This window comes from Fulmarus glacialis, unplaced genomic scaffold, assembly GCF_000690835.1.
Source record: "Fulmarus glacialis isolate BGI_N327 unplaced genomic scaffold, ASM69083v1 scaffold33645, whole genome shotgun sequence".
Classification (NCBI taxonomy): Eukaryota; Metazoa; Chordata; class Aves; order Procellariiformes; family Procellariidae; genus Fulmarus; species Fulmarus glacialis.
This window is the reverse complement of record NW_009214320.1, coordinates 1545-27174: the sequence shown is the minus strand read 5'-3', so window position 1 is coordinate 27174 and position 25630 is coordinate 1545. Positions and strand designations below refer to the sequence as shown.

The following is a 25630-nucleotide window of genomic DNA, read 5'->3' as shown; positions in this document are numbered from 1 at the left end:
GGGGTAAGTGCATGAGCCTGTGTGCGGCCAATTGGAGATGAAAAGTGCTAGTGCTTCAGGCAGGCCTCCAAGGCAATGGACCTCAATTTCAGTCCCTGTTCATATGCTGGTTTATTTATAAGCTGTTAAAGATGTATAAAGTGATTTTTGGAGCAGGCAGTGGAGTCTGTGTCTTTCTGCTTCCAAGTGCATGATCTGACTGACTGGTTACAGACTCCTGCATACTTTTTTTGAGTCAGATCCTCTCATGTTGAACACTATAGTTGTTCCGTTGACATAAAAAGTGAACCTTTGTAGGATATGGTTTAGCTAAAGCGATGAACAACACAAATATAGTTTGTTTTGACCTACTTTTTTTTTTTTTTTTAAATCTGCAAGAAAATGCATCCTGGTAAATCGCCACCCTTTCTGTGCAGGGAGTTTCACATGACACTTTCCACCAGAATTGCTGGTAGTTGTATTCATGCTGACTGGAGATGGCTTAATCTCCTCTGCCAGCCTGGTGGGCAAGTGGCACTCACTAATTTAAGAGCATTATTGGTTCAACTTCTCCTTACAAAAGAGCAGCAATTTCAGCAGTAGATGCATATTCTTCCCTTAAAATTATTTTGCTGCTCACAGCCTGTTTGCTTATGGCATCCTGAAAATTAATTTCTCTTTCATTAGTTTACAAATGCAATCAAAAGAAAACGTAAACAGAGGACCTGCCACACCTGGAGAGTGTACTTGTTCGTCTCTGGCAGGAATGTATTTTACACAAATGTGTGATACTGTAGCAAGGCTACCTTTAAAAAAAACCAACAAAAAACACTTAATGGACATCATGATTCTTCTGAGTTATTTGCTGAGGACTGTTGTTGCATAGATATTGAGGTGTGACATCTGAGTTGAACTGACGGTGTTTTCAACTATCCCATCCTTCTTGATGTTAGTTCAAGAAATACGGCATCATGACAGATGGCATTGTTCTAAAGGCTTGAAGAACGCACTGCACAAAATACTGATGCACCCTGAACCTTAGAAAAAGCATTTTGTAAATTGGTCTTTTAAAGTCTTTTCAGTCTGCTGCAGGATCATTAGCATCACTTATAGCTGGACATATGACACCTAGAGAAGCGCTGCAGATGTGCCACTGGAAACAGCCAACCACAGATCATTTTAAGCTCTTAGATATATGAGGGTGCATGAGGTAAATATAGAGTATTACCATCATGTGGTTTTATTGTTGTAAAAGCAATTGTAGTAAAAGTTACAGTGATCCCCAGTGTTCTGCTCCAAAGCCCCTTGAAGTCTGCATAATGGCTCCATTGAATTTTAGCAGCCTTTGAATCAGGTTTCCCATTGTAGGACGGTAGTGATCAAAACCTGGTGCTCCAAAGCTATCTTCAGAAATCTCTTTCACTGCTCTCTTCCTATTCTGGCAGTTACAAACACTGACACAACCAGCATTTAGAAAGTTTTCTTAGATCTACTGATGAAAAGGACTGTCTAAGAGCTAGATATTATTATTCTGCCATCATATGTCAGGTTAGTGGGTTACAAAGTCTGTGCTACAGTGAGGAGCTTGCTGCCTTGGATGTCTGCATGAACTCATTCACCTCCACTTTTAAGCTATGATGATGGAGCTTTCCTTTTGGAGGGAAAAAACCTATTACAATCGCTCTTTGACCAAGCTCAATAAACCCCTCTCCATTGCTGCTGCTTTGTCTAAATGCAAGAGCAATGCCCTAAAAGATGTTTTTAAATTTTAAAACTTGCCTTTTTGAAGACCTTGGGTCTGTTCTGAACATGGTGCTGCAATAGATATGTGCAAACCCCCAGCAGTGTTTGTTCTGTGGCTGTAAGGAGTCCTCGTACTGAGTGCAGTCACTTGTGCATGAGTGAAGGGACACAGGGAAGGCACCCATTTTGTGGGGTGAGCAGTGACTTGAGATGGCCATTCACTTCCTTGATCTCCCAGTGTAGCTTTGGGCATGTCATTTAAATTTTTAATCTCATGGTTTCCCACCTGCAAATTGGGAAAAGCAACTACTTTCCTGGACTGATCCTGTGCAGGGTCACTCTCTCCAGTAAGGATGCTCTGCCCAGTGAGTGCAGCACCAGATTGCTGGTCAGGAAGCAGGTTGGAGACAGTCCCTTCTCTGACATGCCTGGAGTGCTCTATGGTGTAGAAAAAGGGGATACGAGCCTGCAGCACTGCCTCGTAGAGTTGTGACTTTCCACAAATCTGGCTGTGGTTCTCTGTATTGTGCAGTGCTTGAGCTGTTTCTGTGCAGCCTGATGGAGTGCATTGCTGTCTGTATTTCCTTCACTGAACAGCAGGCTGTAAGCTTTTTTTAACTGACTTTCTTGCTAGTGTTGCCAGTGACTTGGTGACATCTAGAAATGCATTTTCCAATGTAATTGTTCTGACAGACCCCATTATTGGCTGATCAGGGAGCTCCCACCCTGCACTTAAGAGACGCAGCATCAATTCAGTGCGGGTCTTCCTGAGGCTGAATTAAAAGAGCAATGTGCCTCTGCTCTCAAGCAGCAATTCCTCTTCTTGTTTAATAATGTCTATGGGAAAATTCCCAGCCCTGAGCAGAGGCTTCCTGTCAGCTTTTGCACTGTTCAGATCATCCCAGGGTCTTGTAGCTAGAATGTGTCTTTGTACCATTTCTGGGATAATTCCTGTAGAAACTTATTAATTCCTCCCCTGTTTTATTCCTATAGGGGATGGAGGTGACCTGACTGAAAGCTTTACCTAAGTAGAAACAATGCAGACTGGCTTCATCGAATTTTCAGTTAGGTCTTAAATACGTAAATACCTACAAAACTGGGATCTCCTTCCTAAAAATCACTATAGGTAAAAATACAGCTCATAGCAGACCTTGGCTCTCAGTTTGCTGCAATTATGCAGCTGGGTGTGGAGAGCAGTTTAGGTATATGGGGAATGGCACACAATCAGCTAAATACTGTGCTGAGCTGTGCCCCTACAGAGATGCCCAAGCCTATAGCATCTGCCTTTTTATGTTAGAGACCTGCTGGTTAGGTAGCTCTGCTCAAAATATATCCCCAGCCTGTCTGCACTGCAAGCAGAGACCATGGGGGCTGCTGCTCTGGAGGACAGTATAGATGAGATGATGAGTTCTTTATTTACAGCTTCTCAGAGCACAGCAGACAGCATGTAATTAGAGCAATTGGCTCTGATGTTGGAGAAAGAGAGGACAACCTTGTCGATCAGTGTGTCAGAAAGGCAAGAGAGTACATGTCTGATGGGCTCTAGAGAGAGGAGATGATGCTTTTGGAGAGGGAAGCAGGATGTATTTGCGTCTTGCTTTCATTATGGATGGAAGAGAAAACACTGCATTAATGGGAAGGTATTGAACAGCCACTAACTGAAGCTTTTTAAGCTGAAAGGGTTAGGAAGAGAATTGGCCAAACAGACTTTTGGGAATGGGGAATGCTGAATCTGAACACTCTGGAACATAGAAGACAGAAAGGACTGGGGAATAAAGCAAACATGGTGGTGGTACTTGTAAATGAAGCAGGATTAGCTTACAGTTGAGCAGACGGAGTGCTCTGGCAACCCACGGGGGAGGTCACAAACTTGCTCTGAATTTTTGCAGGCGATCCCTACCTCAGTCTTGTCCTTAATCCTGTAGAGAAAAAAGAGCTGCCTCTGCTCTGGAGGCAGTTCTCATGGGTTCACATCCTGATGGCTGTGTTCCTGTGCTTAGCTGGCTTGCAGCTATTGCATTTAGCAGGTCTGTATTTGGCTGGCTGCTTCTGCAGGCTTTTTGTTTAGGATTTGTCAGCGCCAGAGGAGGTGTTGAACACAAAGACCCATGGATGCCTTGGAGTGTGAGGTTAGTGGAAAACATTATGTTGATGGGCCTGGTGATCTCTGGAACAAGAGGGTAGTGAAAATGGAAAAAAATATGTTTTTATTGAGGCCTGCTAGGTGAAGAAATAGAGAGCTGAGATAATCTGAGAGCAAGAAAGTTCTTTGGGAGGGCTGGGAGCTAGAGAAGGAGGAGCCTGAGTAGGATTGATTTATAGGCAGTAAAGACCTCAATTTAGCTCGTGAGTCACAGCTTTTTTCCATTTGCTATGGCTTAGCAAAGCATGGGCTTGTATTCTGGCTACTCCCATGTTTTATGTTAAACATGTAATTAAGAGGTCTGAGTAAGGACCTGTGGGCTCTGCAGAAGTAAGGAAGTTGGTGCAGATCAAGTCTACAGAGGTGGAAACTCCAGTACAAGGGTTGGAAGCAAGAGCAGGGCAACACACACTGAGGACTGCAGCCCATGTCCACCTGATCTTCCAGCCAGGGATGCCACAAAACACTGAAGGCTTCCTGGGGTCTGAGCTTAGCATTTAACCTGTCCTGAGTTAAATAACCTTGATGAGGAAAATGGGCTTCAATTCCATGGTTTGAAGTGCTGAAATCCAGGGTTGGTAATAAAATAGGCAGCACCCAGAAGATGAGGGTAGTGGGACAGGGAGCTTGCGCGTAAGTCCAGAGCTTAGGTCCCCAGCAGAGCTGAGGGCCTGGCTTCCAATTGCCTGTGCCCTGGATCTCATCAGGGTGCTGAAGTGACTCTCCTGGAGGTGAGGTAGGTTGCTTTAGCACCTCCTGACGTCTGGGACATGAAAGCTGGCAAGAAACACAACCCACAGCTTGCTGGTTATGGTACCGCACTGGGTGGTGGAAGACACCAGCCAGCTGCTGTTGACTTGGAGCTGGATATGGGCTGGGGATCTTGTCATGGGTGCTGGTGAAATACTGCCCAATATGACAGTTTATCCTGAGATCTATTTAGCAAAATCTGGCTGTAAATGTTACACTGATCCCCTTTGCCCTCTGATGCAAGTGGGATGGAAGGGAGCAGGGCTGGGGTAGTGTCTGCAACCCCAGTGCAGCAGTGGATGGGCTCCCTGGATCTCCTAGACATGCAGCGAAGGTGACAGCAGGCGATGTCCCCTTGGGGTGAATGTCCCACGCTGAACCCTGCAGAGGTGTGTGGGTGCACACAGTTTGGTTCGAGGGGCACACAGGCCAGGCAGCAGCCCTCACTGGTGCCTCCACGCTGTGTCCTCCTTGCCTGAGAGCTAGCAAAGGCGACTTCTCCTCCGCATGCCTGGGGAGGTGATGCTGGGGTCACTGGGCCCATCCCTGCGAATTAGGCTTGTGGCTTTGCCAGAAATGACATCATTTGTTAGGCAGATTTCTTCATTAGGAAGCTTTCTAATCTCAGACATGAGCGACACAGAAACCCTCCCCACCCCCCCGAGCACTGAGAAAGCTGAGCTGCATCGCCAGTCTCTGCAGTACGCTTTGCTTATTTATCATTCATGGCATCATGTTTGTTTTATGACAAATGAACTTAATCACGATGTTCACAGTGAAATACACAGGAAAATACCCAGGATAGCCATAGCTGCAGGTATAGAAAACCAAACTTAATTATAGAAAGGATATACAGGAGCAGTCTAAGCAGCTGAAGAATGGAATTAATCTAATAAAAAGACTCAGCTATATATAATTCTTCATGCTGGAACAATAGCCCCGTGAGATAGGATGGTGCTCAGATTCTGCATTAAACTTTCCTTGTATGAATGCTGAACCAAACCATTATCATTATTTGTTGCTGAACAGTGCATTTGGGCATTGGGAATATTCCCCCCTCCACCCACCCCCAATGTTGCAAGATGAAGGAGGGTAGAAATTGCAGATCACTTATTAATGCTCTGCTCCACTGTGGTCTTAATCTCAAACAGATGGGCCAGGATGCTCTGGCTAAAATTCAGTGGGAGCATGCTGGCTTGCACAGAGCTTTCCATTTCAAGTACAGAGATGCAGGGACTGGGCCAGGGCACTGAGTGTGATGGTCACCCAGAAATGTGATTCCAGCAATTTTAAAGGCTGAGAGTTAATCACTTCAGCTTGGGAGACAAAGGAGTATGCATGTAGGTGTGTGTGCACACATATGCATTCATACAAATGGATGTGCTTTGGAGTAGTTTGGTTTTGATTCTTTGATATGGTGTTTACTGTGTAGCTGTGCTTGCTAGGGAAACTCTGGTAACTGCATGCTTGACCCTGACAGTGCTGTATGCTTCCAATTTCTGCATCATTTCTGACCCTTATCGGTATTTTTCTTCCTCTCATGATACCAGAGCAGAAACTATGATGGTTGAACTAGGAAGAATAATGCTTTAGAAACTAACCTACTGCTATCAGTGTGTTTTCATGCCATTCGAAGTGAAATAATGGTGTGAGCTGTTTGAACTGCGCTAAAATGCATTTCTGTGTGTAGAAACATCATTAAAGAGTGGCTGAAAGTATATAGCACTAAAGAACAATTTAGGAGAGAAAATAGAAGAAACTTCTCAGAGCATGAGATTCTAGACTCTCCATGAGATTTAGTGTCAGGGAGTGGAGAGCTTTTCTTAGGAGACTAAAGACAGTAATTTGTTCAGTCTAGGAAAATGAGAGCTGCAAGGGAATGATTGCTTCCTATAAATATTTTCAAGGGGCAAAAGCCGATGCTGACAGAAAAACTAATGGATGTAGGTTGGTGATGAATAAATTTAGGCTGGAAATCTAGGAGACTCCTAAACACCAGAGCAGTCATGTCATGAAACAGTTTTCTAATGGGTGTAAGGAGTCAAAAGTCGGGTTGCTTTTTAAGATAGAAGTTAATGTCCTGAAAAGGGCCCTGTGACAGCATTCACCATTGGGAAGGGGATGGCTCTGCTTAGTGATCCAAACATTCCCCACTCACTGCTTTACATTTTATTGAAAACTGGCTCCTTTGCCCAGGAAGCGTCCTTAAAATGTGTTAAAGCAGCAGGCTGCTGTGTGACTGAGCAGCTTGGCTCCAAAAGTCTGACTCGTTGGTTTAAAGGTGGTGTAGCTGGATATAAATAGGATGGTCTTGTCTCATTTGATGACCCCAAAAAGTGCAGTCGAGAAGCAAGGTCGTGGAGATGCAAGTCATGGTGGGGCTGGAGAGGGCAGGAGCTTACAGTGTATCACCTTGTGGTGTGCAAGCCCTACCCCCTTGCACATCTGGGGGGCATTTACCCTGCTTCCATTATCCCCTTTGAACAGGATGCCATTCCCTTCCAGCAATGTGGGTAACTCTGAAGTCCTGCCAAGCAGTGATAGGAAATAAGTTTATTTTTGAGGGCTGAAGTGCTGGTGAGCAGAAGGGACCTTCAGCCATTTCCAAGGCTGGCAGCAAGCCTCAGATCGAAGATATCCAGACTCTTTCTTTAGGTGCGGCATTGAGGCAGACTGTGTTTGAAAGTCTGCAACAGAGATCTCTCCCACATCTCAAATCCATAAGGGTTTTGTTTCTGGGTTGCCCATGCTCTGTATGGCTTTGCATGGGATGGATGACAGAGGAGTACCACAGGAGAGACTGATTCCCATCTGGACACTTGTGTATTCTCCACTTTCTGCATATGCATGATCCATTGAATTCACCAAGAGCATGTTCCTCCAACCCTCAAGCACCACTTCTACATCTTCACAGCCTCTGTTGCTGAGCCACAGCCCTGCCTGGAGTTTAGTGCTGCTGCTGCCACATTTCTACCCAGCTTCACCCTCCTCACATCTCCCTGCATCTCTGGCACACTCTGGCCATGGGACGCAGCCCAACCTGCTAACTTCATTAAAGCCATCTCTGCTGCAGTCAGGATCTCTGGGGCTCCAATCCCAGAGACTTTGGGAATGGACCAGAATTGGGAAACCTACCAATTTTTAAGCAAGAACCTGCATCTTCTGAAAGAGCAGTGAAGGGATTTGGGAGCCTCACAGCAATTTCATGAGTATAAACTGTCCAGGCATTCAGACTCTGATGCACATTAATGATATTTTTAGTGTCTGGACTCTCAGGAGGATGCATCTCTGTCAGCCCAACTGCTATAAGAGGCAGTTGAGTAAAGCTGGATTGCAGATGGGCTAAAGTCTTATTTTGTTTTTACCTCTCATGAAAGTGAAGCCTCTGGTGCCGTCTTATAAAAATGTATCAATGTTCTACTTCATACACTTCCAGGTGAATAAGGCTGCATAATTTAGGTAATCAGTAAAATATAGCAGCCAAAGGGAAGGAACGTGTGGGTAAATGGATAATCAAAAGATGGTTGCATGAGTACTGCCAAATCTTGTTTTAGCTCCTGTATCTCAGCTCATGGCTGTCCCTAGCCACCTCCCAGGGAGGGGGACAGATGTTTTTCAAAGCAGGCTGAATGTATGGTATCGTATAGTCAAATTGAACATGGCCTGGCGGGGGTGCTGGCGGCAGGTAGAAATGGCTTTGTGCATCTCCATGTGCTACTACTCCATGCAGAGTCACTCTCCCAATGTGGAGTTAGAGCAGCCTTGAGGCAGGACTAAGTTATGTCAGTCTTAAGCAGCCCTAAGGGGAAGAAACTGGAGCTGATATTTGGTCAGACTCAATCCCTGCCTTCCTTGTTGTCCTACCCAAGAAAGGATCAGTGGCTTATATAAACTTCTGGGTTCTTCCTCCTGTAACTGTATAAATTGACCTTGGCTGATGCTTATAGTGAGGGGCAGAGCTGCTGTAATGTGCAGGGAACAGGACACAACAGCTTATTTGACTGATTCAAGCACAGAGATGACGCTGGGGGGAAGGCACAGCCTTAAATCAGCACATTTCTGCCTTAAGCTAATCCCTCCCTGTCCAGTGTTTCATGCTGCAGCTGTGTTAGCCAGCAATATCCCATCCCTGCTGATGAGGATGGCAGCACAACAGCACAGAGCAAAGCCTCCTGCCTCCCTGCTCCCTCCAGCAGTGGGTCTGCTCCACCCAAGGTTCTCACACCTAATGTGGAACAAAAATAGCATCAGACTGGTGCTGCTGAACTTGCCGCAGGCTATCGTCCAGCAGATTGGTGCAGAGGGTATGGGATGGCCATGGTGCAAGAAGGAGCTGCCTTGGTCCAGGCAGCAGGACCTGTACAACAGCTCAGATGTTGACCATGTTCCTCTGCCTTCGTGTACGTTTTGTTCCTCATGCCCTTTGCTGCTCCAGACTGGAAAAGCTCCTTCCCTGCAGGAAGGCAGATAAGATGCCTGAGCCATGCAGGGCTCGCAGCCACCACCTCCTCGTTCACTCCCAAACATCCTCTTCTTCGGGGCTGTGTGCACATCTGAGAATAGCTCCTTGCCACAGCCTCCTCCGCAGGAACAGAGTTATTTATTCATAGGCATTGGGTTTGCTCTGATAGTCTTTCTGAATTTATTCTAAAAAGAGATTTGCCTTGTGCCTGGGAAGTGCCTGGCCCTTCCTCCAAAATGGAAGTGAGAAAAGCTCCTAGTGTGTTTCTGTACATGGTTAAAAATAGTGTCCCAGAAATGTATGATGGATAAACATGAATGACAGAAGTGTAGGTCGAATGTAGTAACCTTCAGACTGTACATACAGACAGGTATATGTGTCTATCCTAGCACTTCTAAAATTTCTTCTATCTCTTCTTACCCATTTCATACTTCAGTCTCTACTTCTCTCTCTCTTGTCCTTTGTTCCCATCATTTTGTTTTCATTCTGCATCACACTCTCATTTAATTCTCGCTCTGCTCTGCCTATCACATCAGTGTCCGTTTGCCCCTTTGCTTTCCACCCTGCTTCCACACACTCAATCTTTTTCCTCTCTCCCCAAACCTCTCCCTGTTCTTAGCACTGAGCTCTTTTCCCTCTTCTCCCTCTTGTCTCTGCATCCTTTTTGTTTCCTTCCTCAGCTGTTTCCTTCTCATAATCACAAGCCAAAATATGCTGGGGATGCTGTGCCCATGTAGCTCCTGGGGCAAAGATCTCTGGTGCAGTTTAGCCACCTGGTACAGAGATGGCCAAAACCTATGTGTGAGGTTAAAAGCTGGCTTGAGAGCTAGCTGAAAGATGCAGAGACTGGGTAAACTGGGCTGGGAGATGAAGTGTGTTGCATCAAGGTGACTGCCTGTGGTTAGGATGGAAAAGCCATTTCTGCTCTCCCCCTTGAAAACTAACCTGACCTTGGTCTGCAGCTTGGGTGAGACCCACCTGGAAATAACTTGACGCAGGTCCAGGCAGGAGATAGGGGCTCTCGATCCCCAAAGGCAGGGGCCTGACCTGGATTGCCAGCACAGCCTTTGGCTTGGGAACAGGGATGGCAGCCAAGGGAGGTGTTTCATTGCATCCTGGATGTGCAGACACAAATATCTCACCAGAATGGCTGTTTACAGTTGTCATCTTGGTCAAAAGCTGGCATAAAATCCTTAAGCCTTTATATGATGCATTTAAGTGGATGAAAACACTAAAAATGAAGAGTCTGCCCATATGTTGTGAGTGCCTTACAGTGACAGACCTGAATGTTTATCCACATGAAGGCCCTTTCACACCGCAAAACAGCGTTAAATGGCTTCAGGGTAAGTGGAAGTTGAGCCCGTAAGGGTATAAATAGCCTGTTGGAAATACTCTTCATGCAGTCTCCCACCCTCAACTTCCCTTATCCCTCCTGTTTCCAGTTTTTAAAGCAGGAAAACATTGGTTATTGTCTCCAGGCTATTTCAGATCAGGCTGGGAGCTGCATGGACCTCAGAAGCCCTTTTTGTGTTACAACCCTATGGTTGATGTGGACATCTGCTGGCCTCATGGGCAGTAAGAGATGCAGCACCCAAGTCTCGTGGCATTTGGATAAGAAGACATCAAATGCTATTTTAAACTTCTCGAAATTCCTGATTTATTGTGGAAAGCCATTGCCTAATAAATCAGTTGTATTTAACTGCTGAAACCCAGTTTTCCTCTTGGAAGAGGAGTTTAGTGGAAGAATGTAGCGACTTGTGTTTTAGAGCAAGGTGCAGCCTGGTTCTTCCTCTGTCCAGTCCTCTCTGTCCATCTTCAGCCCTATACCAGCTTAATTTCACGTTTCCTAAGGAATGTGCACTGTTCTAACATTTAACATCAAGAAAAAAATGTTGATGGTTCTTTTTAGTAAAAGGGAGGTGTTCATGAAAGTCTGCTGCAAAATTTAATCTCTGCAGAGTCATACTCTAAATTCTTGTGAACAATGGAGGGGAAAGGGGCTCCGATTTTCCTTGTTTGCTTGGGCTAACAAAAATACCTGTCGCCTGCATTTAAATTAGAGCATATCTTGTTCATTCACTTCTGGAAAATGTGTAAGCAAGTTGCTGTGAAGAAGCAGCTTTAAACAGCAGCTGCTTTGAACAAACTGGGCCAGTTGGAAGTGGGGTGCACATTTCTTTTTGCACTCCACGGCTTGGTGCTGCAGCTGATAGCACTGAGGAAAGATAGGGCATGGTTAATCCACCGCCCAGATCATCTGCTGTTGGGAGCTATGGGGAATGGAATGCCATGCAGGCAAAGATGGGTCTTACCCCTGCTGCACAACTCCTTCCAGTATATGGGATTTTGGGACAGTGATTTCTAATAATACTCAATAGGATGTTACTATAGCAACTATACGATGTGGTGAATAATTTCATGGGCTCAAATCCAACACTGGGAGCTAAGATGGGTCTGAGTGTGATTTAGTACTGCCTGTGAACTTTGGTTGTGTGGGTGCTATGCTGAGGTGGTAGGACTTGGGAAGAAGATAAAAGATGCTTCTCTAACTCTGAAGGGAGCTGCAGCCTGTTAGGTGCAGCTGGGGCGGGGTATGGAAAATGAAGGCAGATCCCCCCTGCACGCACCATGTTGTGCATGCTTCCATGAGGGACCCTGATGCATAGCGTTTCCCCTTGATATTCAAAGTTTGCTGTAAACCAGATCTGACATTTAGCTTCAGGTCAAATTAAATTGATTTGACCTAGAATGATTTTTATTGGCTTGTTTTTGTGTTTCACTTAAAAAAAAAAATCATTAAAAAAAAATCTGTTACAGCTCAGTTCCAAGCAGAATTACTTCCCTCTAATTTTCTCTCTTGCCAAACTGAAGAGTCTCTTATTTGCCCAGATTTCATCTGAAGTGTTAATGTGCAAGAGGCAAAATTGGGCTATCAACAGTAGTGCCAGAAAAAGACATGTGGAACCCCCTCCCAGGGCAGAGCTGGAGTTCATTCCCTGCTAAGACCCATCCAGATGTGCTGCAATGGGGAGATGGTATATGGGTGCATCCTGTGCTCCCTATTCCACTCTTCTGCTCTTTTCCATCAAGAAATACACCTTGACGTGTAGCCTAATTTTATATCTTAATTTCAAGCCATCGCTCTTTTTTCTCCCATCCTTTAAGACTGTGACTAATTCCTTCCCTTCATTTACACTGCTACCTTGAGAGTATAGACACTGATCCTGCTCTCCCCCTCCCTTCTACCCTCCATGTAATACAAATTTATCTTCGTTATTCCCTCCTCCAGACTGGTCCCAGGTGCCCTGCCCTCTAGTACTTACGCCACCAGCATCTTCTATAGCTTCTCAACATCTTTATGTGCTTTTCCTAAATGAAGAAAACAAACCACAAAAATACCTGGTTCGTGGTTCATCTGTACCAGAGGACAAAGTACAGATAAATAGTGGGAGTCTCTTCTCCATGCCCTGCCCATCCCTGTATGGGATCTTCTTTGTTTTACATTGCAGGGTTAGTCCATGAGCTCTTACTTCTTTTGTTGTCTGTTCTTGGGCTGCCTCTTGCCTCCTTTCATGTCCTGCCTGGGTACTTAGTCATGCTTATTCTGCAGCACTGCACACACCCTTGCACTCTGGGCTTCTGCCCGAGGGGAATATGCTGCATCCCTGAGCATGGTATCGTCTGCTGATGCATTTACGCTACCCTGGCTGAGGCTTTTAATGCAATGAATGATTAGTCAGTATCTGACACTGCTTGTGAAGAACTCGCTCTTGTGAAGACTTCTTAGTGTCTTAATTCCCTTGTTATCTCTTTATCCATTTGACTGATTTCCTGTACATATGTATGAGTTGATTACCAGAGAGGATGAATGCCAAAAATACAAGAGAAAGTGAAGTTTCCCACACTCACTACTTTTCCTTTGCTTCCTAACACCAAGCTTATAGCCAAGGTGGCTATTAGATTTTTTTTTTTTTTTAAGCACAACCTAATGCTTAATCTTAGGTAATAGTCATACTCTTCCAAATGTCCTCTGGCTCACTCACTGTGGTAGAGTCTCAAAATGGGCTTTTCCCAGAGGACATATTGCTTCACTTGCCCTGAAGTTTTCTGGATGTCCCCTTCTGTCTTTGAAAACACAGCAGAAAAACTGCTTGCCATATTTGGCCATGTTTATCATTTTGGCACAAATCTGTAGGTGAATCAGCAATATCTGCAGAGATGTCCTGTCCAGAACTTTATCTAGAAACTGCTTTCTTCTCAGATGAAGCGCTGTACCTGGTGTATCTGCTGGGATGGAAAGGTCCTTGTTCGTGATCATAGTTGCAAGTCTGACTGTCATGTAGCTGTCTTCCAAAAGTAGCTCATGCTAGAGCCTGAAGCAGGAAAGCTGCTGTGGAGGTCATGTATCTATCCTGTCTCCCCAAGCAGGAGCACCTCTACTGATAGCAATTGAGAGTGACTTGTGTAACTACTTTTAAAAACCTTCAGCAGTTTAGGATCTGAAACCTCCCCGGGCTGAATAGAGAAGTATTTCAGACCTTTCTGCCTCTTCTAAGGTCAGGATGGCAGCAAAGTCAGAGATTTTGGAGTCTTGGATGTTTCACTGGGGATTCTTTGCTGAAAAACAGACCTCCCTGTGATTGAAAAGCTAAGTTTCATTACAGCTTTTAATAGAAATCTTCCAGCAGATGTGGGTGAGGCAGTGGTGTGCAATAACTGCTCTACAAGAACGGCTTCAGCAGCCATGTCGGCACACAGATGGGAGGTCAGGCAGAGGAGGAGAGCAAGGGGAGAGCTCTTTGCTCCCGCCTTTCACTGCTGCTTTGACAGTTACCTGGCAGCTGACCCTTCCTGTGCGGCAGAGACTCTGGGAAAACTGCACGAGGTGTCATGATCTGGGTAATTATCCCCAGCTTTTCACTTGTGAAGCCAAATGCCAGGCTGTGCTGCTTAATGCAGAGAGAAGCGCCCGTCAGAAAGGTTGGTCCTGGCGCTGCTGTCAAGCTGCTGCCCCCCTCCTGCTTTAATAACACACAATAATTCCAGCAAATGGTTGGTTTGAATCAAGGTTGCTCTGCCACAACCTCAAAAGCTTTCTGTAGTGCAGCCTCTGCTGTCTTTAAATCTGCAGAAGACTGTGATTTAGCCACCAACTCTGACTGCGGGGAGCTGGGTCCCCTTGCAAAGAGCAGAGGCATGACTTTGCCATGGCTTTCCTCCGTTCTTCCAGAAAAGTGGTGATTAGCAGCTGCCTGTCCTAGAGCAAAGCAGTTGCCCCCATCCCTGCCCTGCTGACTGCAGCAGGACAGAAGAGGGCCAGAGCCAAAGATACCCATGTCCTAGGTTTCCTCATCCTGTGCAACAGAGGGTGAGTCTGCAGTGCTGCCCATGGGGCTGCCTGCATGGTGTGCACGAATAGAGGGGAGAGGAGCTGCTCCTTTCCCCCCAGCTCCCAGGAGTGAGGAGCTCGTGGGTGACATCCAAGGTGTCTGTGAAAGGTGCCCAAAGACAAGCCAGCCTCTTGACCAGGCCCCAGCTCACCACAGAGGTCCCACCTCTGGGACCTTCAGGCTTTGCAAATGAAAAAAGATGGAGAGCTGCCGAGTAAGGAAAGAGCAGGAGCTTCTCCTGGGCTTTCATGGAGGGGGACAGTCTAACTAACCAGTGTTCCTTGAAATCTTAATTATGCCTCTGCTCAAAGTACAGACTTCAGACTTGCTGGCTGGTCTCCTGGGTGGGTGAATATTTTTGGTGTCACATATTCACAGTCAGGAGATGGAGTGGCTTGTAGTTGTATCGGTTCTTCAAGGGTGAAGTGGTGGGGTAAGTCTCTAAAAACGTCCTTCAGGGAAGTGAGATGTCTGTGGAGGATTTTTCCTGTCTCTGTTTGGAGTAAACTCATCTTTTACAGGGGAAAAGACATAGTGGCATGTAAATAAAGGAGACACCTTGAAGGAAAGGACATTTATAGCATTAGTTATAGCACATATGGCCCGATCCTCCTTAAGCAGAAGCTGGAGCCAGCAGGTTGATGTTGATTTATGACTGCAGTGGCTCTGCTCCACATTCTGCACTACTTTGAGAGGTTTAACTTTTAATATACTTTTGAAAACTTTTTGATTGACTTTCAGACACACCCTTGGTGCCCCCACCTTCTAGAAATAGAGGGAAATCACTTAACATGCAAGTAAACCAAATTAGTGCTTGGATCAGAGCCTGTTGCCTCATGTTCCTCAGCAGAACCTCTGTGTTTTTTCTTTTTTTTTTTTTTTTAAATCTTTTCTGATGCTGCTCATATTTCCTCACTCCTCCTTGATGTTATATATTCTGGATCCTACTCGATGCTATACAGGGTCTTTTCTATGTTTCTATTACTGCCAATAAAGGTGGTCACTAGGAGCCAGCATACATTGGTCCTCCGGTCTTCCTGGTGCAGATCATGTTGCGATGGGAAAACCTTGGGTGAAAAGAGTGTTAGATGGCAATCTTTGAGCTCTGTCTCTTTGCCTGCGTCAGCCTTGTGCCACCATGTCCTCTCTGACCTAGATTTCCCTGCTGTCCCTTGGGCATTAGATTTCATTCTGATTTGTGGCCAGTAATGCCTTGTCTTCAGACTCTTATTTGTTGGCTCCCAGGGCCTCGTACTTCCTTCCCTGGTGACAGTTTTATGCAGGTGTAACTCTAGTGCCTTTGGTGGAGTCACTCCTGATTTACCCCAGCCCTCAGTGTCTGACAGCTGGTTTTCTCCCTGAATTACCGTGCCTGACACATTGCTGTAGGTGTTATGCATTGTCACAAAATTAATTTTCCTCTGGAGAGCCCTCAGTGATTTCAGCTGAACTTCGTTGCAATTGTTGCTCTGTCTCCCTGGAAGATTCATGCTGCTGGGGTGGCTTCGACCTTGGGGGATGGGGAGCCAAGTCCAAGTGCAAGGCGACCCTTTCTTCCCTTTTTTCTCATTTTTTAACAGCTGGATTTCCATGAGATGTTGCAGGTGAGTATGAATGGCTTAGAGAAAACTCAGCAATCCCTCTAGGTGTCTATCAAACTCTTACTCAAAGACTCGTACTTCAGCAGAAGCCCTTCTCCAATGCTAGCTTTTACCTCCCTGCTGCTAAGCCCTCTCTTCCCAGGTGTGGAAGAGCCTGAAGCTGTAGGGCAATGATTTCTGTCCCAAGTTTATTGCAGCATCAAAACCAGCTGGTGTTGGCATTTCTCTCTTTTCCAGGCTGAGTTTGAAACTGCTGCTGCATGGCTGTAGATTGCCTTACAGCAATTGTGCGAAGCTGAATTTATAAGTAACTGGGACCCAAGAAAGGCGGGGCTGGATGTGCAGGAGGTGCTTGTGGCAGAGCCCTGGGATGGAGGCTGAGCAGGGGGAGAGAGTTTTTCTGCAGGAGGTATTGAAAGACAACCTGGTCTGAGTTTGGAGAGTGACCAACTGCTTTGTAGCAGTCTGGGGCTAAAAACAGTGAATAGCTGAAGTTCCTAAATCATATTTAGGTATTTTAGAACTTAAAGACAAATGAGACTTAGCTAAACACATCCAAATTTTGTTAGATACCTTGGTGTCTAGTGCTCTGAAGAAGCTGGGCGCCATTGAAAAGCGTGATTTAGGTGCTAATTCACTTAGTGCTTGGAGTATTTGGGTCGTGGGACTTGGTGGAGTTTGATCATTCCAGGGGAAATGTGAACACAATGAAATAAGAATGAATTATTCTCATAAGCGGGGTTTAATTATCCTTAGCAAAGTGCATTTGGTAGCATTTTAGGCAGTACTTTAGTGTTGCTGAACCCTACCGACCAGTGATGTACTCCTACCACAGGAGTGAAAACTTGCTTTTTTCCTGAACCCGATTTTTGTTAAAACTTACTAAATGATATTTGTATCCTCTTCTGATAACTATGAAGATCTGCTGCAGTTGCATTTCTAGCAGGAGCATTTGCAACTTTATGTATGTTTTAAAGCATTCTTGCGCTCCTCTCAAGGCTCTTCTTTCAGTGTTCCTGATTTTTCATGCTGTCTAGACTACTGGGGAGGGCTGTCACGGACCTTATACCAGGGTTTTACTGCCAGGTCAAATTGGAGCTCTCTGAGACCATTTACTGAAGCAGAAAGCCTGGAGGGCATGTGGGGGGTGGGAACTGCTGAATCATTTACTATGGGTTCACTTTGCACACTGCCTGGTTGGCTTTGGGGAACCTGCTGAGCATCGCCTGTCAGATGCCGTGAACTCTGTGGATGTCCATGGAAGCTGAGGATATTCAGCACGACCAAACCAAGCCCCACTCTTCTCTTTGACTTGGCTTGGTTTGGGATGCACCACGACACCCACAGTGCCTACTCAGCAGCAGCAAAAAGGTGGACCCTGGTATCTTTTCGGAGAAGCGCTGGCAGGGAGACAATAGCTGTTGTGGTGCAGAGTCTGCCACAAAAAAAAAAGATGCCATTAATAGCCTGCCGGGATGACGGTGCCAGCAGCGCAGTGCATCCTGCAATCCCCAGAGTGGATCTGTCTTAATCTTATTAAAAACTCATCAGCGTTTCCTACACGTCCCTCCCGCAGATGGGGCTGTAGCACTCAGCAGCTGAGCCAGGACCTGATCCGTGCCTGCCCAGTTTTTGGAAGAAACCAGAAGTCGGCTGGGGCAACAGAAGAAACCTTCAGGCAGGGTCTTGGGAAACCACACGGAAGAACCACACTTTGGCATAACATGATGGTGACCTGACACCAGCTGCTGGGGGGAGTGTCTCAACCAGGCAGCCCCCAGACTGAAGCTCCCAAAAGTGTTAGGGCCTCTGAGCCCTGAAAGCAATTTGCCGCCCCCTCCCCTCCAGCCTCTGTGCTTATGAGGAGGTGGTGAGTTGATAAAGGATGCTCCTCCTCAGCAGCCAAGATTTTCCGGGGGCTGGGATCCCAGCTGACCCCCACCCCCACATATATTTAGCACACGGAGGACTGAAACCGGGGAGCCCTGGAACTGGAAGCTGCAATGCCTGCTTACAATAGACAGCTAAAGTGCTGGGGCTGGAGGCTGTAGTATCTCATATCCTCTGCAAATTGACCTGGAGGAGGAGTTTTACATGCATCAAGGCATATAATTAACTTGTTTGAGTTTAGGACTTGCTTTCCGTCTCAGGCGGGATGAATCAGAAGTCACTCCAATGAAGTCAATGGAGTAACTGGAGTGTAAAGAGAATTAAGCTTGTTTTTTCCACCCTGGTCTTTTGCCCTCCTACCTGTGCAGGAGACAGCACCTGCCTCTCTGCATGGCAGCATTTCCTCTGGCTGCTGCCAGAGGATCTCGAGGGGAAGGATGAATAACTTGCACAGCTGATGCACTGACTCACTCTTGTCCCAGAGAGGTAAGGTGCAGAGATGTCAGCTGTTCTGAGACAGCGGGAAGCAGCCTTCTTGCTGCTCTGAGTTTCCCCAACATGTTCAGGACCCATGCAGAGAACCAGGGGAAAATAATAATAGAATAGGAGCATGTATCCTTCTGATACATCCAGTTTTCTTAAAGCATATATTGTGCGAATGAATCCCAAAATAACTTTCAGAGTATGGCCATTCATGTTTGCGAATGCTGTGACTTGCAGAGTTGTATCTTTCCCGCAGTCAGGATCATGAGAGTTCTGGAGGAAAACAAGTTGCTAATCTGTAAAGTGGGTTTGCAAATCCTGAGCTAAAACAAAGAGCACCATCTCCTGGCAGCTGGGAATAGCTGGCACTGCTGCCAGGGGTGCACGCGTAGTGTAGTTCCCTTGCAAGCAGCTTGCTGCTCTCTGCATCTAACCTATAGCATCTGGAGGTAGGATAGCTCAGGGTTGAGAGCTGGCTCTGGCTATTGAGAAAGGCTAATCCAGGGGAGACTGAGAGCTGATTTAGTGGTGTTATCCGCAGCACGGTGATGCCTGCACTTGGCATGAGGCATCTCAGCCGTTTGGGTTTCAAGCTCTACTTGAGTTGACAAGTGCTCAAGTACTTTTGAAGTTTGCATGGATATTGAAGTGTCTTGCATTAGAAAATTCATGGAGAAGGGTCTTGCAAATTTGAGAGCATGGCTCTCAGGTGGTACACTCAAATATCCCTGGGGGTAGCCAGTCTACTTCAAAGTGTTATGTGATTTGGCATGGGGCTGAGAGATGCCTCTGCCACTCATGCAAGCTGCCCATGCAGCTGCTGGGAGTGGTACTAGCAAAGGACATTTGGAAATCTGTGGAGCTTTCCTGAGGTTTGAGTTGGGCTTGAAACCAAGCAGAGAGGAAGAAACAGCTTGGTCTGGATCTAAAAAGACAGAGTGTGATTTGAATTTGGAGATAGACTTGGGACTGCTGGTCCACCTGGGTACTGTAGAGAGACATGGAAAAGTGATAAAACACTGAACATCTGTATAAAGTTGTATATGACTACAGATGAGAACATAGTAAGGCAATATAATCTGAGTGTTAAAAAGGGAGATAACTGAGTTGGGAAACTAAAGAGAAACAATGAGACATCATGTATCAGGGTCAAAAGAATAGGAAAAAGTCTTTCCCTTTTTTTCTCCTTTTTTAAGGATAAATTAGGAATAAAAAGAAGCCAAGGTCAAGCACAGGCTTTTTGCTAGTGGCTGATGACAAAATTGTAAATTTGGTACAGAAAATGCAGGACTGTTTACTAGCTACTTTTGTGGTGAATTTGGAAGAAAGTAGGAAGGTGCATCTATCTGATGGTCATGGATGAACGGTAAAAATGAAGGAGAGGCTGGAACGTAAGCTGCTGATGTGGGACTGGGAAACATGCTCTGTGCTGGTCATCAGAGAGGACCCCGAGCTGTGGTTTGATCTCTGGATACAGACGTTTAGGTGGTCGCAAGGTCTGGGCAATGGGACTCTCCTGCACCACTGTCAGGTGCAATGGGATGCCATGATGGCTTCCTGGATTTCAACAGTCAGCCTTGCTATGAAATCTGCCTTCCTAGGCGAGAGGGTAATTATAAAATAAAAAGGTTAGCAAAGTGCTCAGCCACATCCTTGAGCCTTTAAGACAATATAGGATATTTTTTTAAGGCCCAGGCTTTAGTCTAAGTGCTGAAAGTAAGTCACTGCATATCCCTGAGCCCTGCGGTGCCTTCGGGAGTCTTGGATCAGAGCAAAGTTGCTGTGCTGGAAAATGCTCGTCGCTCAGTTTTGGCCTTTGTTATCTAAAAATCTCTGGATGACACCTAAAGGGCCAAGGTAGTGAGAGTGACATGTGGCCTGAGAGACCCTCTAGCATCATTTGGGGCCAGTCAAATAAGAGTACTCCCCTTGTTTATGCACTTTGCTTGTTATTATCTCTAGTCCATAAATTACCGCAGTCAGGGACCGTCCAAACAGGACAAGGTGGACCTTGTCGCCAGGAGGCTGTGATCTGCCTGGACACAGGAGAGAGCTGGGGAGACTCTGCTCCTGGGAGCTAGCAGCCCTGCAGTACTGGGGCAGCCGGTAATGATTTCTGAGGCTCAATATCCAAAGGAAAAGTCAGAGCCAACTATTTAAAAGACTTACAGGAATTTGCTGGAAGCGGCTTGCTCGCACTATTCTGCTTTTGTCTGAAGAAGTCACTGAAACCTTGATTCCTCCAGTTGCAACCAAAGATCCTTCCTCTTCTCAGTGCAGCTCCAGGCTGCAAAAATAGCATCATCTAATTAAAGATTAGTTCCCCCTCTCCTCTTCTGAAAAATTAATAATTCTGACCGAATCACTGACACACGATAAATACTGAACCTCACATTGCGGGGTTGCCAGCTGTTCTGCAGAACTGAAATTTCATGTCCTTCTGTGTCAGTCTGTGCCATTGAAGGTCACCAGAGTTGCATGTGAAGATTAAGAAAGGCAGGTTCATGTGGAAACTGGTTATTTTATTGAAAACTGAACACAGTATTCTGAAGTGATCAATTTTAAGAAGACTGAGCATGCAGTTGGGGGGAAAAAATAAATTTTATTTAAATTAGCTCTTTTTCTTGTCTGTTATCCTCAGCTAACTTTTTGTTTCCTCTCCTAGTGTGTTGTGGCAGTTCAGCTTGCATTGATCCAAATTGGGCTTCAGCTGCCTCTCTTAAATTAAGAGTTACTCTGCGTGGAACCAATGATTTCTAAATTATTTCCTGTGTCAATTGCCAAATAGCTCTAAATCCAACGCTGTAGGAGAGGATTTCTGGAGCATTCACTTACTCATTCTGAGGAAACAAAACAGTCATTTTCAATTTTTTTTTTTTTCTTTACAGTTGACGAAAACACATGTAACTTGCTGAGCATCTCAGCTGTGTTTGAATGATTGAATCAGACCCATTACTTCTTAGCTGGTTGCAGGAAGTGAAATTATTTCCCGAGGGGTTGTATTACAAGCAAGCATGACTGCTGCTCTCAGGCTCTGAATAGTTTTGCTTTACCTGAATTGGCAGGCAAGTTTTTGGGCACATTTAGGGGAAATCCAGATTAAAAAAACCAACCCTTTGTAACAAGGGTGAATTCAGATCTGATACTGCCTCCGTTACCAGTGCTATTCAAGGCTTCTCCTTCCCACGGATATTGAACTAAATAAACTTAAAGTCAGAGAGGGCATTGCTTTAATCACCAGGCTCTGAATACACCATTCTTCAGCAAAAACCTGCTCGGCTATTATAGGTTTCCATGTCTTTAATAGCCAGCCTAATAGCTGATAGATTCACACTTCCCAAATAAGAGGCAGTTTTACCAGTGGCTTTAAATCATTCCCTGTGGAAATAGAGTTGCATTAAATCCTAGTAATTAGGGAATTTCAGCTGTCTTCAGTGCTTTTGACTCTGCAGTTGCCTTGAGAGTTGGGATCCTTCTATGTCCTGCTAACGTGAACCTTCTCTCTGCTCACGTGTGTGCATGGACATGCTCACACCCCCTTTAACTCTTTGTCTTCCCCAGTAAGAAATGCATTTTCTGATTACATTGTTATTTGCAAAACCACCGCAGAAAAAAAAAAGTGTATGATCGACAGTGAGTCCATTTTAAATCAGCTCTTGTGTTAACATCTGCTACAACATTCGTTTTGTACTATTTGAAAATGTGAAGTGATGTTTCTGTCGATGACTATTTCAGGGTTATTTTTTCTTTCTGCTGATGAATAACATAAAGAATAGGATGATATTTTCCCAGGCGCTCTTTATCACAGTGGCTCTCCTGCGAGCTCTCCTGGCTTGCTATAACTCCTGCTGCGAAGCACCTGACACAAACGCATTAGAAACCCTTTCAGTGCTCTATTGATTAGCATTACTAAGTGCTGCAAATGCATGTGCATCTGGCTCACATATACTGTGGACAAAGCAGAAATGAAAGCTGCAAACAGCATCCATGAATATTGGTTTGACAGCAACTTCAATCTCCTTTGACTATGTTTGTGCTCCCTCTTTACTAGCAATCGTGGGATGTTTGTAGAAATGGGTTTTTGCTCACTGATGGTGTTGTGATGGTGAATTTTTCATGAGCACCCAGAGCAGAAAGTATTGCACGGCCATCCTGAGCTGGTCCAAAGCCACTCAGAATCAATGGGATTTTTCCAGGGAATTTGGTGGACTTTGGATCAGGCCCAGTAGGCACTGAGGAATTGTCTAATGAAAGAGCAGCCCTGAAACCGCATGATTTAGACAGCCACTCACCCAGCACAAATAGTAAATTACAAATAGCAGATAATGGCAGCAATAGGCATGAATAGTCTGTAGTCAGCAATTCACAGCCTGAAATACGTTGGCATAAACAATGCATCAAATAATTCCAGCTAACCAACACATTTGTGAAAATCCAAGCCTGTTTATGGATAATTTTCAAAAAGGCAAGTTCAGCAAGAAAAATATTTTCAAGAAAAAGAACGTATCCCTTTTTGCTTACTGATCATTTAGAAATGTTTTTTGGGTATGAGCTGTCCTTGCAAGGCACTGAATGACCTCAGGTAGGACCTGATGTGGGTGCTGGGCAGCCCAGCTTAGCCCTTACTCTGCTTTGGTTTCACTTTTAGTAGTTTTCCGCTTAGGCTCCATTCTCACGTACCTTTGCTGATGAGACTGAGTCATTTGGAGCAGCGAGGGTGAAAGCTGCCTGCAGTAAGCTGCAAAAGGATCTTGCAGCCCTGAGTGAGCTGGAAGGAAAACAGAAGGTGAAATTTGGAGTAGTTACATAGATAGAGAGGAAAAAAAAGTCCCAAATTCACATGCATAGGAAAAATCTCTGCAGTGACCCTCACCACTCTGAAACAAGATCTTGGCTTGATCATAAATATTGCGATGAGAAGTTCTATGCAGTACTCTGTATCAATAAGAAGAGCAAGCTGAAGGCTGGGAATGATGATGATAACTTTTCACCTGCTAGCTATATCACCTCTTGCTCTGTGCTCTCATGTGGGAAAGGCAGCTGCTGTGAATCCCTGGCCATGGGCTCTCAGGGTGTGGGGATGGAGCTGCTGTCAGCATCATGTGTGCAGTAGCAGATTAGCGGTGAGGGCTGGTGGGGGACCAACAGCACCCAAAATCAGTGAGGATGGACACACAGGAGCAGGTAGTGTAGGTAGGCTGAAAAGCAAGGTGTGGCACTTTCAGGTTGCTTTTTTCCTATGCTACCAGGTTTCCCCTTGTAAGAGCATGCTGTTCCCACCCTAAAGGGTGCCCAGGAAAGAGAAGTTTCTGGCAAGTCACCACAGCACCGAGCGGTGCAAAAATACAGATGAGTGAAATGGTCATTCTGCCTTTGTGCAGGGCTCGGGTTGTGCATGTCAAATCCAGCAAGGTTGTGCAGTAAAATAAAGCCTGCAGCTATGCACTGAACAGTGTTTATAGGGGAAAAAAAATTGCTTCAGGACTCACTAAATGAGATGCATGTGCTTAATGCGTGGAGGGCTGTGGGGAAAAATAGTCGTGATGGTATTTAGAGATGGTATCATTATGTATGTGCAAGGAGAAAGAAAATAACCAAATCCAAGGAGCTCAGGAGCTTTCACGCTGAAATTTCCCAGCTTCTGGCTTTGCAGCTGCAGCAACGTCCCTTTAATATTACTGTTAAGTTTGCATTGTGCGTGGTAGCCCAGGGCACAGCACACGTGGAGCAGGTCAGGAGCTCCACATCTGTTGCAGGGTGATGAGCAGAGGTCAGAGAAAGCCGGCCAGCCTCTGCGACGCAGCGTGCAGCAGCGCACAAGTGGTTAACAGGCTACCGCCCTCCTATAGGCACCGGCTTCTACAGGCATCAGCTTTGTTTCTCTACATTCCCGCTCCCCCAGCCCCTGTAAAAATTTTTCTCCCCGCCTCCTGCCTCTCTCATGGGGGATCTCGCTCTTCCCGTCGTTGAGCTGTGCTTTATATTAATGCTGCAAATAGAGAGTGGCCATCGTTTGTAATTTAATTAGCATCATCCCCAGGAACTTAAAGCATGACAGAGCAAATTAGAGGTGATGTATGAAAATGATGCATGGGTGTGGGTAGACGTTTAACCGCTTTCATGCCATCATGCTTTGTAGATGATTGACACAGGATACAGCTTTCTGGGCATGTGGAAATCACTAAATGGGGATGTTTAGTCTCTGCCCTGGTGTCTCACAAATTTAGGGTGGCTACTGTTAAAAAAGAAAATGAAATCTAAAGCTGCCTACTAACTTTCCATCTCAATTTCTGTCCCACAGATTTTTTTTCTTAATGCAGAGTTCCTTTGGGTGAAACTCCTTCATTTCTCGGTATTAAAAAAAATGCTCAGCATTGTTTTTGTTTATTGGACATTAGATTTTTTTTTTTAAGGATATTGGATGGTGAGCCCCTGAGTCAGATTGTGAGGGAGGTTGTGGGATTACCATCAGTGGAGATTTTTATGCACAGGCTGGGCAAACGTCGGCCAGGAACTCTTAGCAGCTATCAGGATCGTTATAGCTATTTTAAGATACAGCAGCAGCTGGAAGCCTCATCTGACAGATGTGCCACTATGTTGCCCAAAGGTAGAGTAAGAGACAGTCCCAAAGAGCTTGCAAGCAAAGCCAAGGCTGGTGCACAAAACAAAGCTAAAATCAGCGGGGAATGAGCACGGCTTTGCAGAAAGATTGATGCATGCAGGCACTTGTCTCTTCACTGTGCATTGTTTTTGTGTCTTTGCTGTAGGTGTCACAGCCTCATCGCACCTCTTTGACTACAGCTCCACTGCCAATGGGGGCGACAGCTCTTTCTACACCTCTCTGATTTCGGACGTCCACTACACCACCCCACGGGACTCCACCTATTTCACTGGAATGTATAAGCAGGAAAACACCCCCATTCCCTGTTCGGGCAGCACAGAGGGGTTTAACACGCTGGGACATCCTGTTCAAGATGTGACTGGGTTTGAGTCCCGTGGCTTGTTTAGCTCAGATTCGGGAATAGAAATGACTCCTGCAGAGTCTACTGAAGTTGATAAAACCTTAGCAGATCCCATGAAAGTAGAAGCTTATAAATACATGGACATAAGTAGATCAGAAGAAATAAAATACCAAGAAAAACATGACCCTGACTCAGAAGATGAGAGCCCAGGCCATATCGATAAGTAC

The 25630-nt window shown here is 45.5% G+C and overlaps 1 protein-coding gene across 1 annotated transcript in view; it reads left to right on the top strand.

Annotated features, from left to right (window-relative positions):
• LOC104077332 (reticulon-1-like) overlaps nucleotides 1-25630 on the top strand; it is a gene marked incomplete at both ends in the record, with an annotated part of 66925 nt that overhangs the window by 40987 nt on the left and 308 nt on the right. The window contains one exon of the mRNA XM_009578520.1: nucleotides 25209-25626. Coding sequence (XP_009576815.1) covers nucleotides 25209-25626 — 418 coding nt within the window. The remainder of the gene's footprint in view (nucleotides 1-25208; nucleotides 25627-25630) is intronic.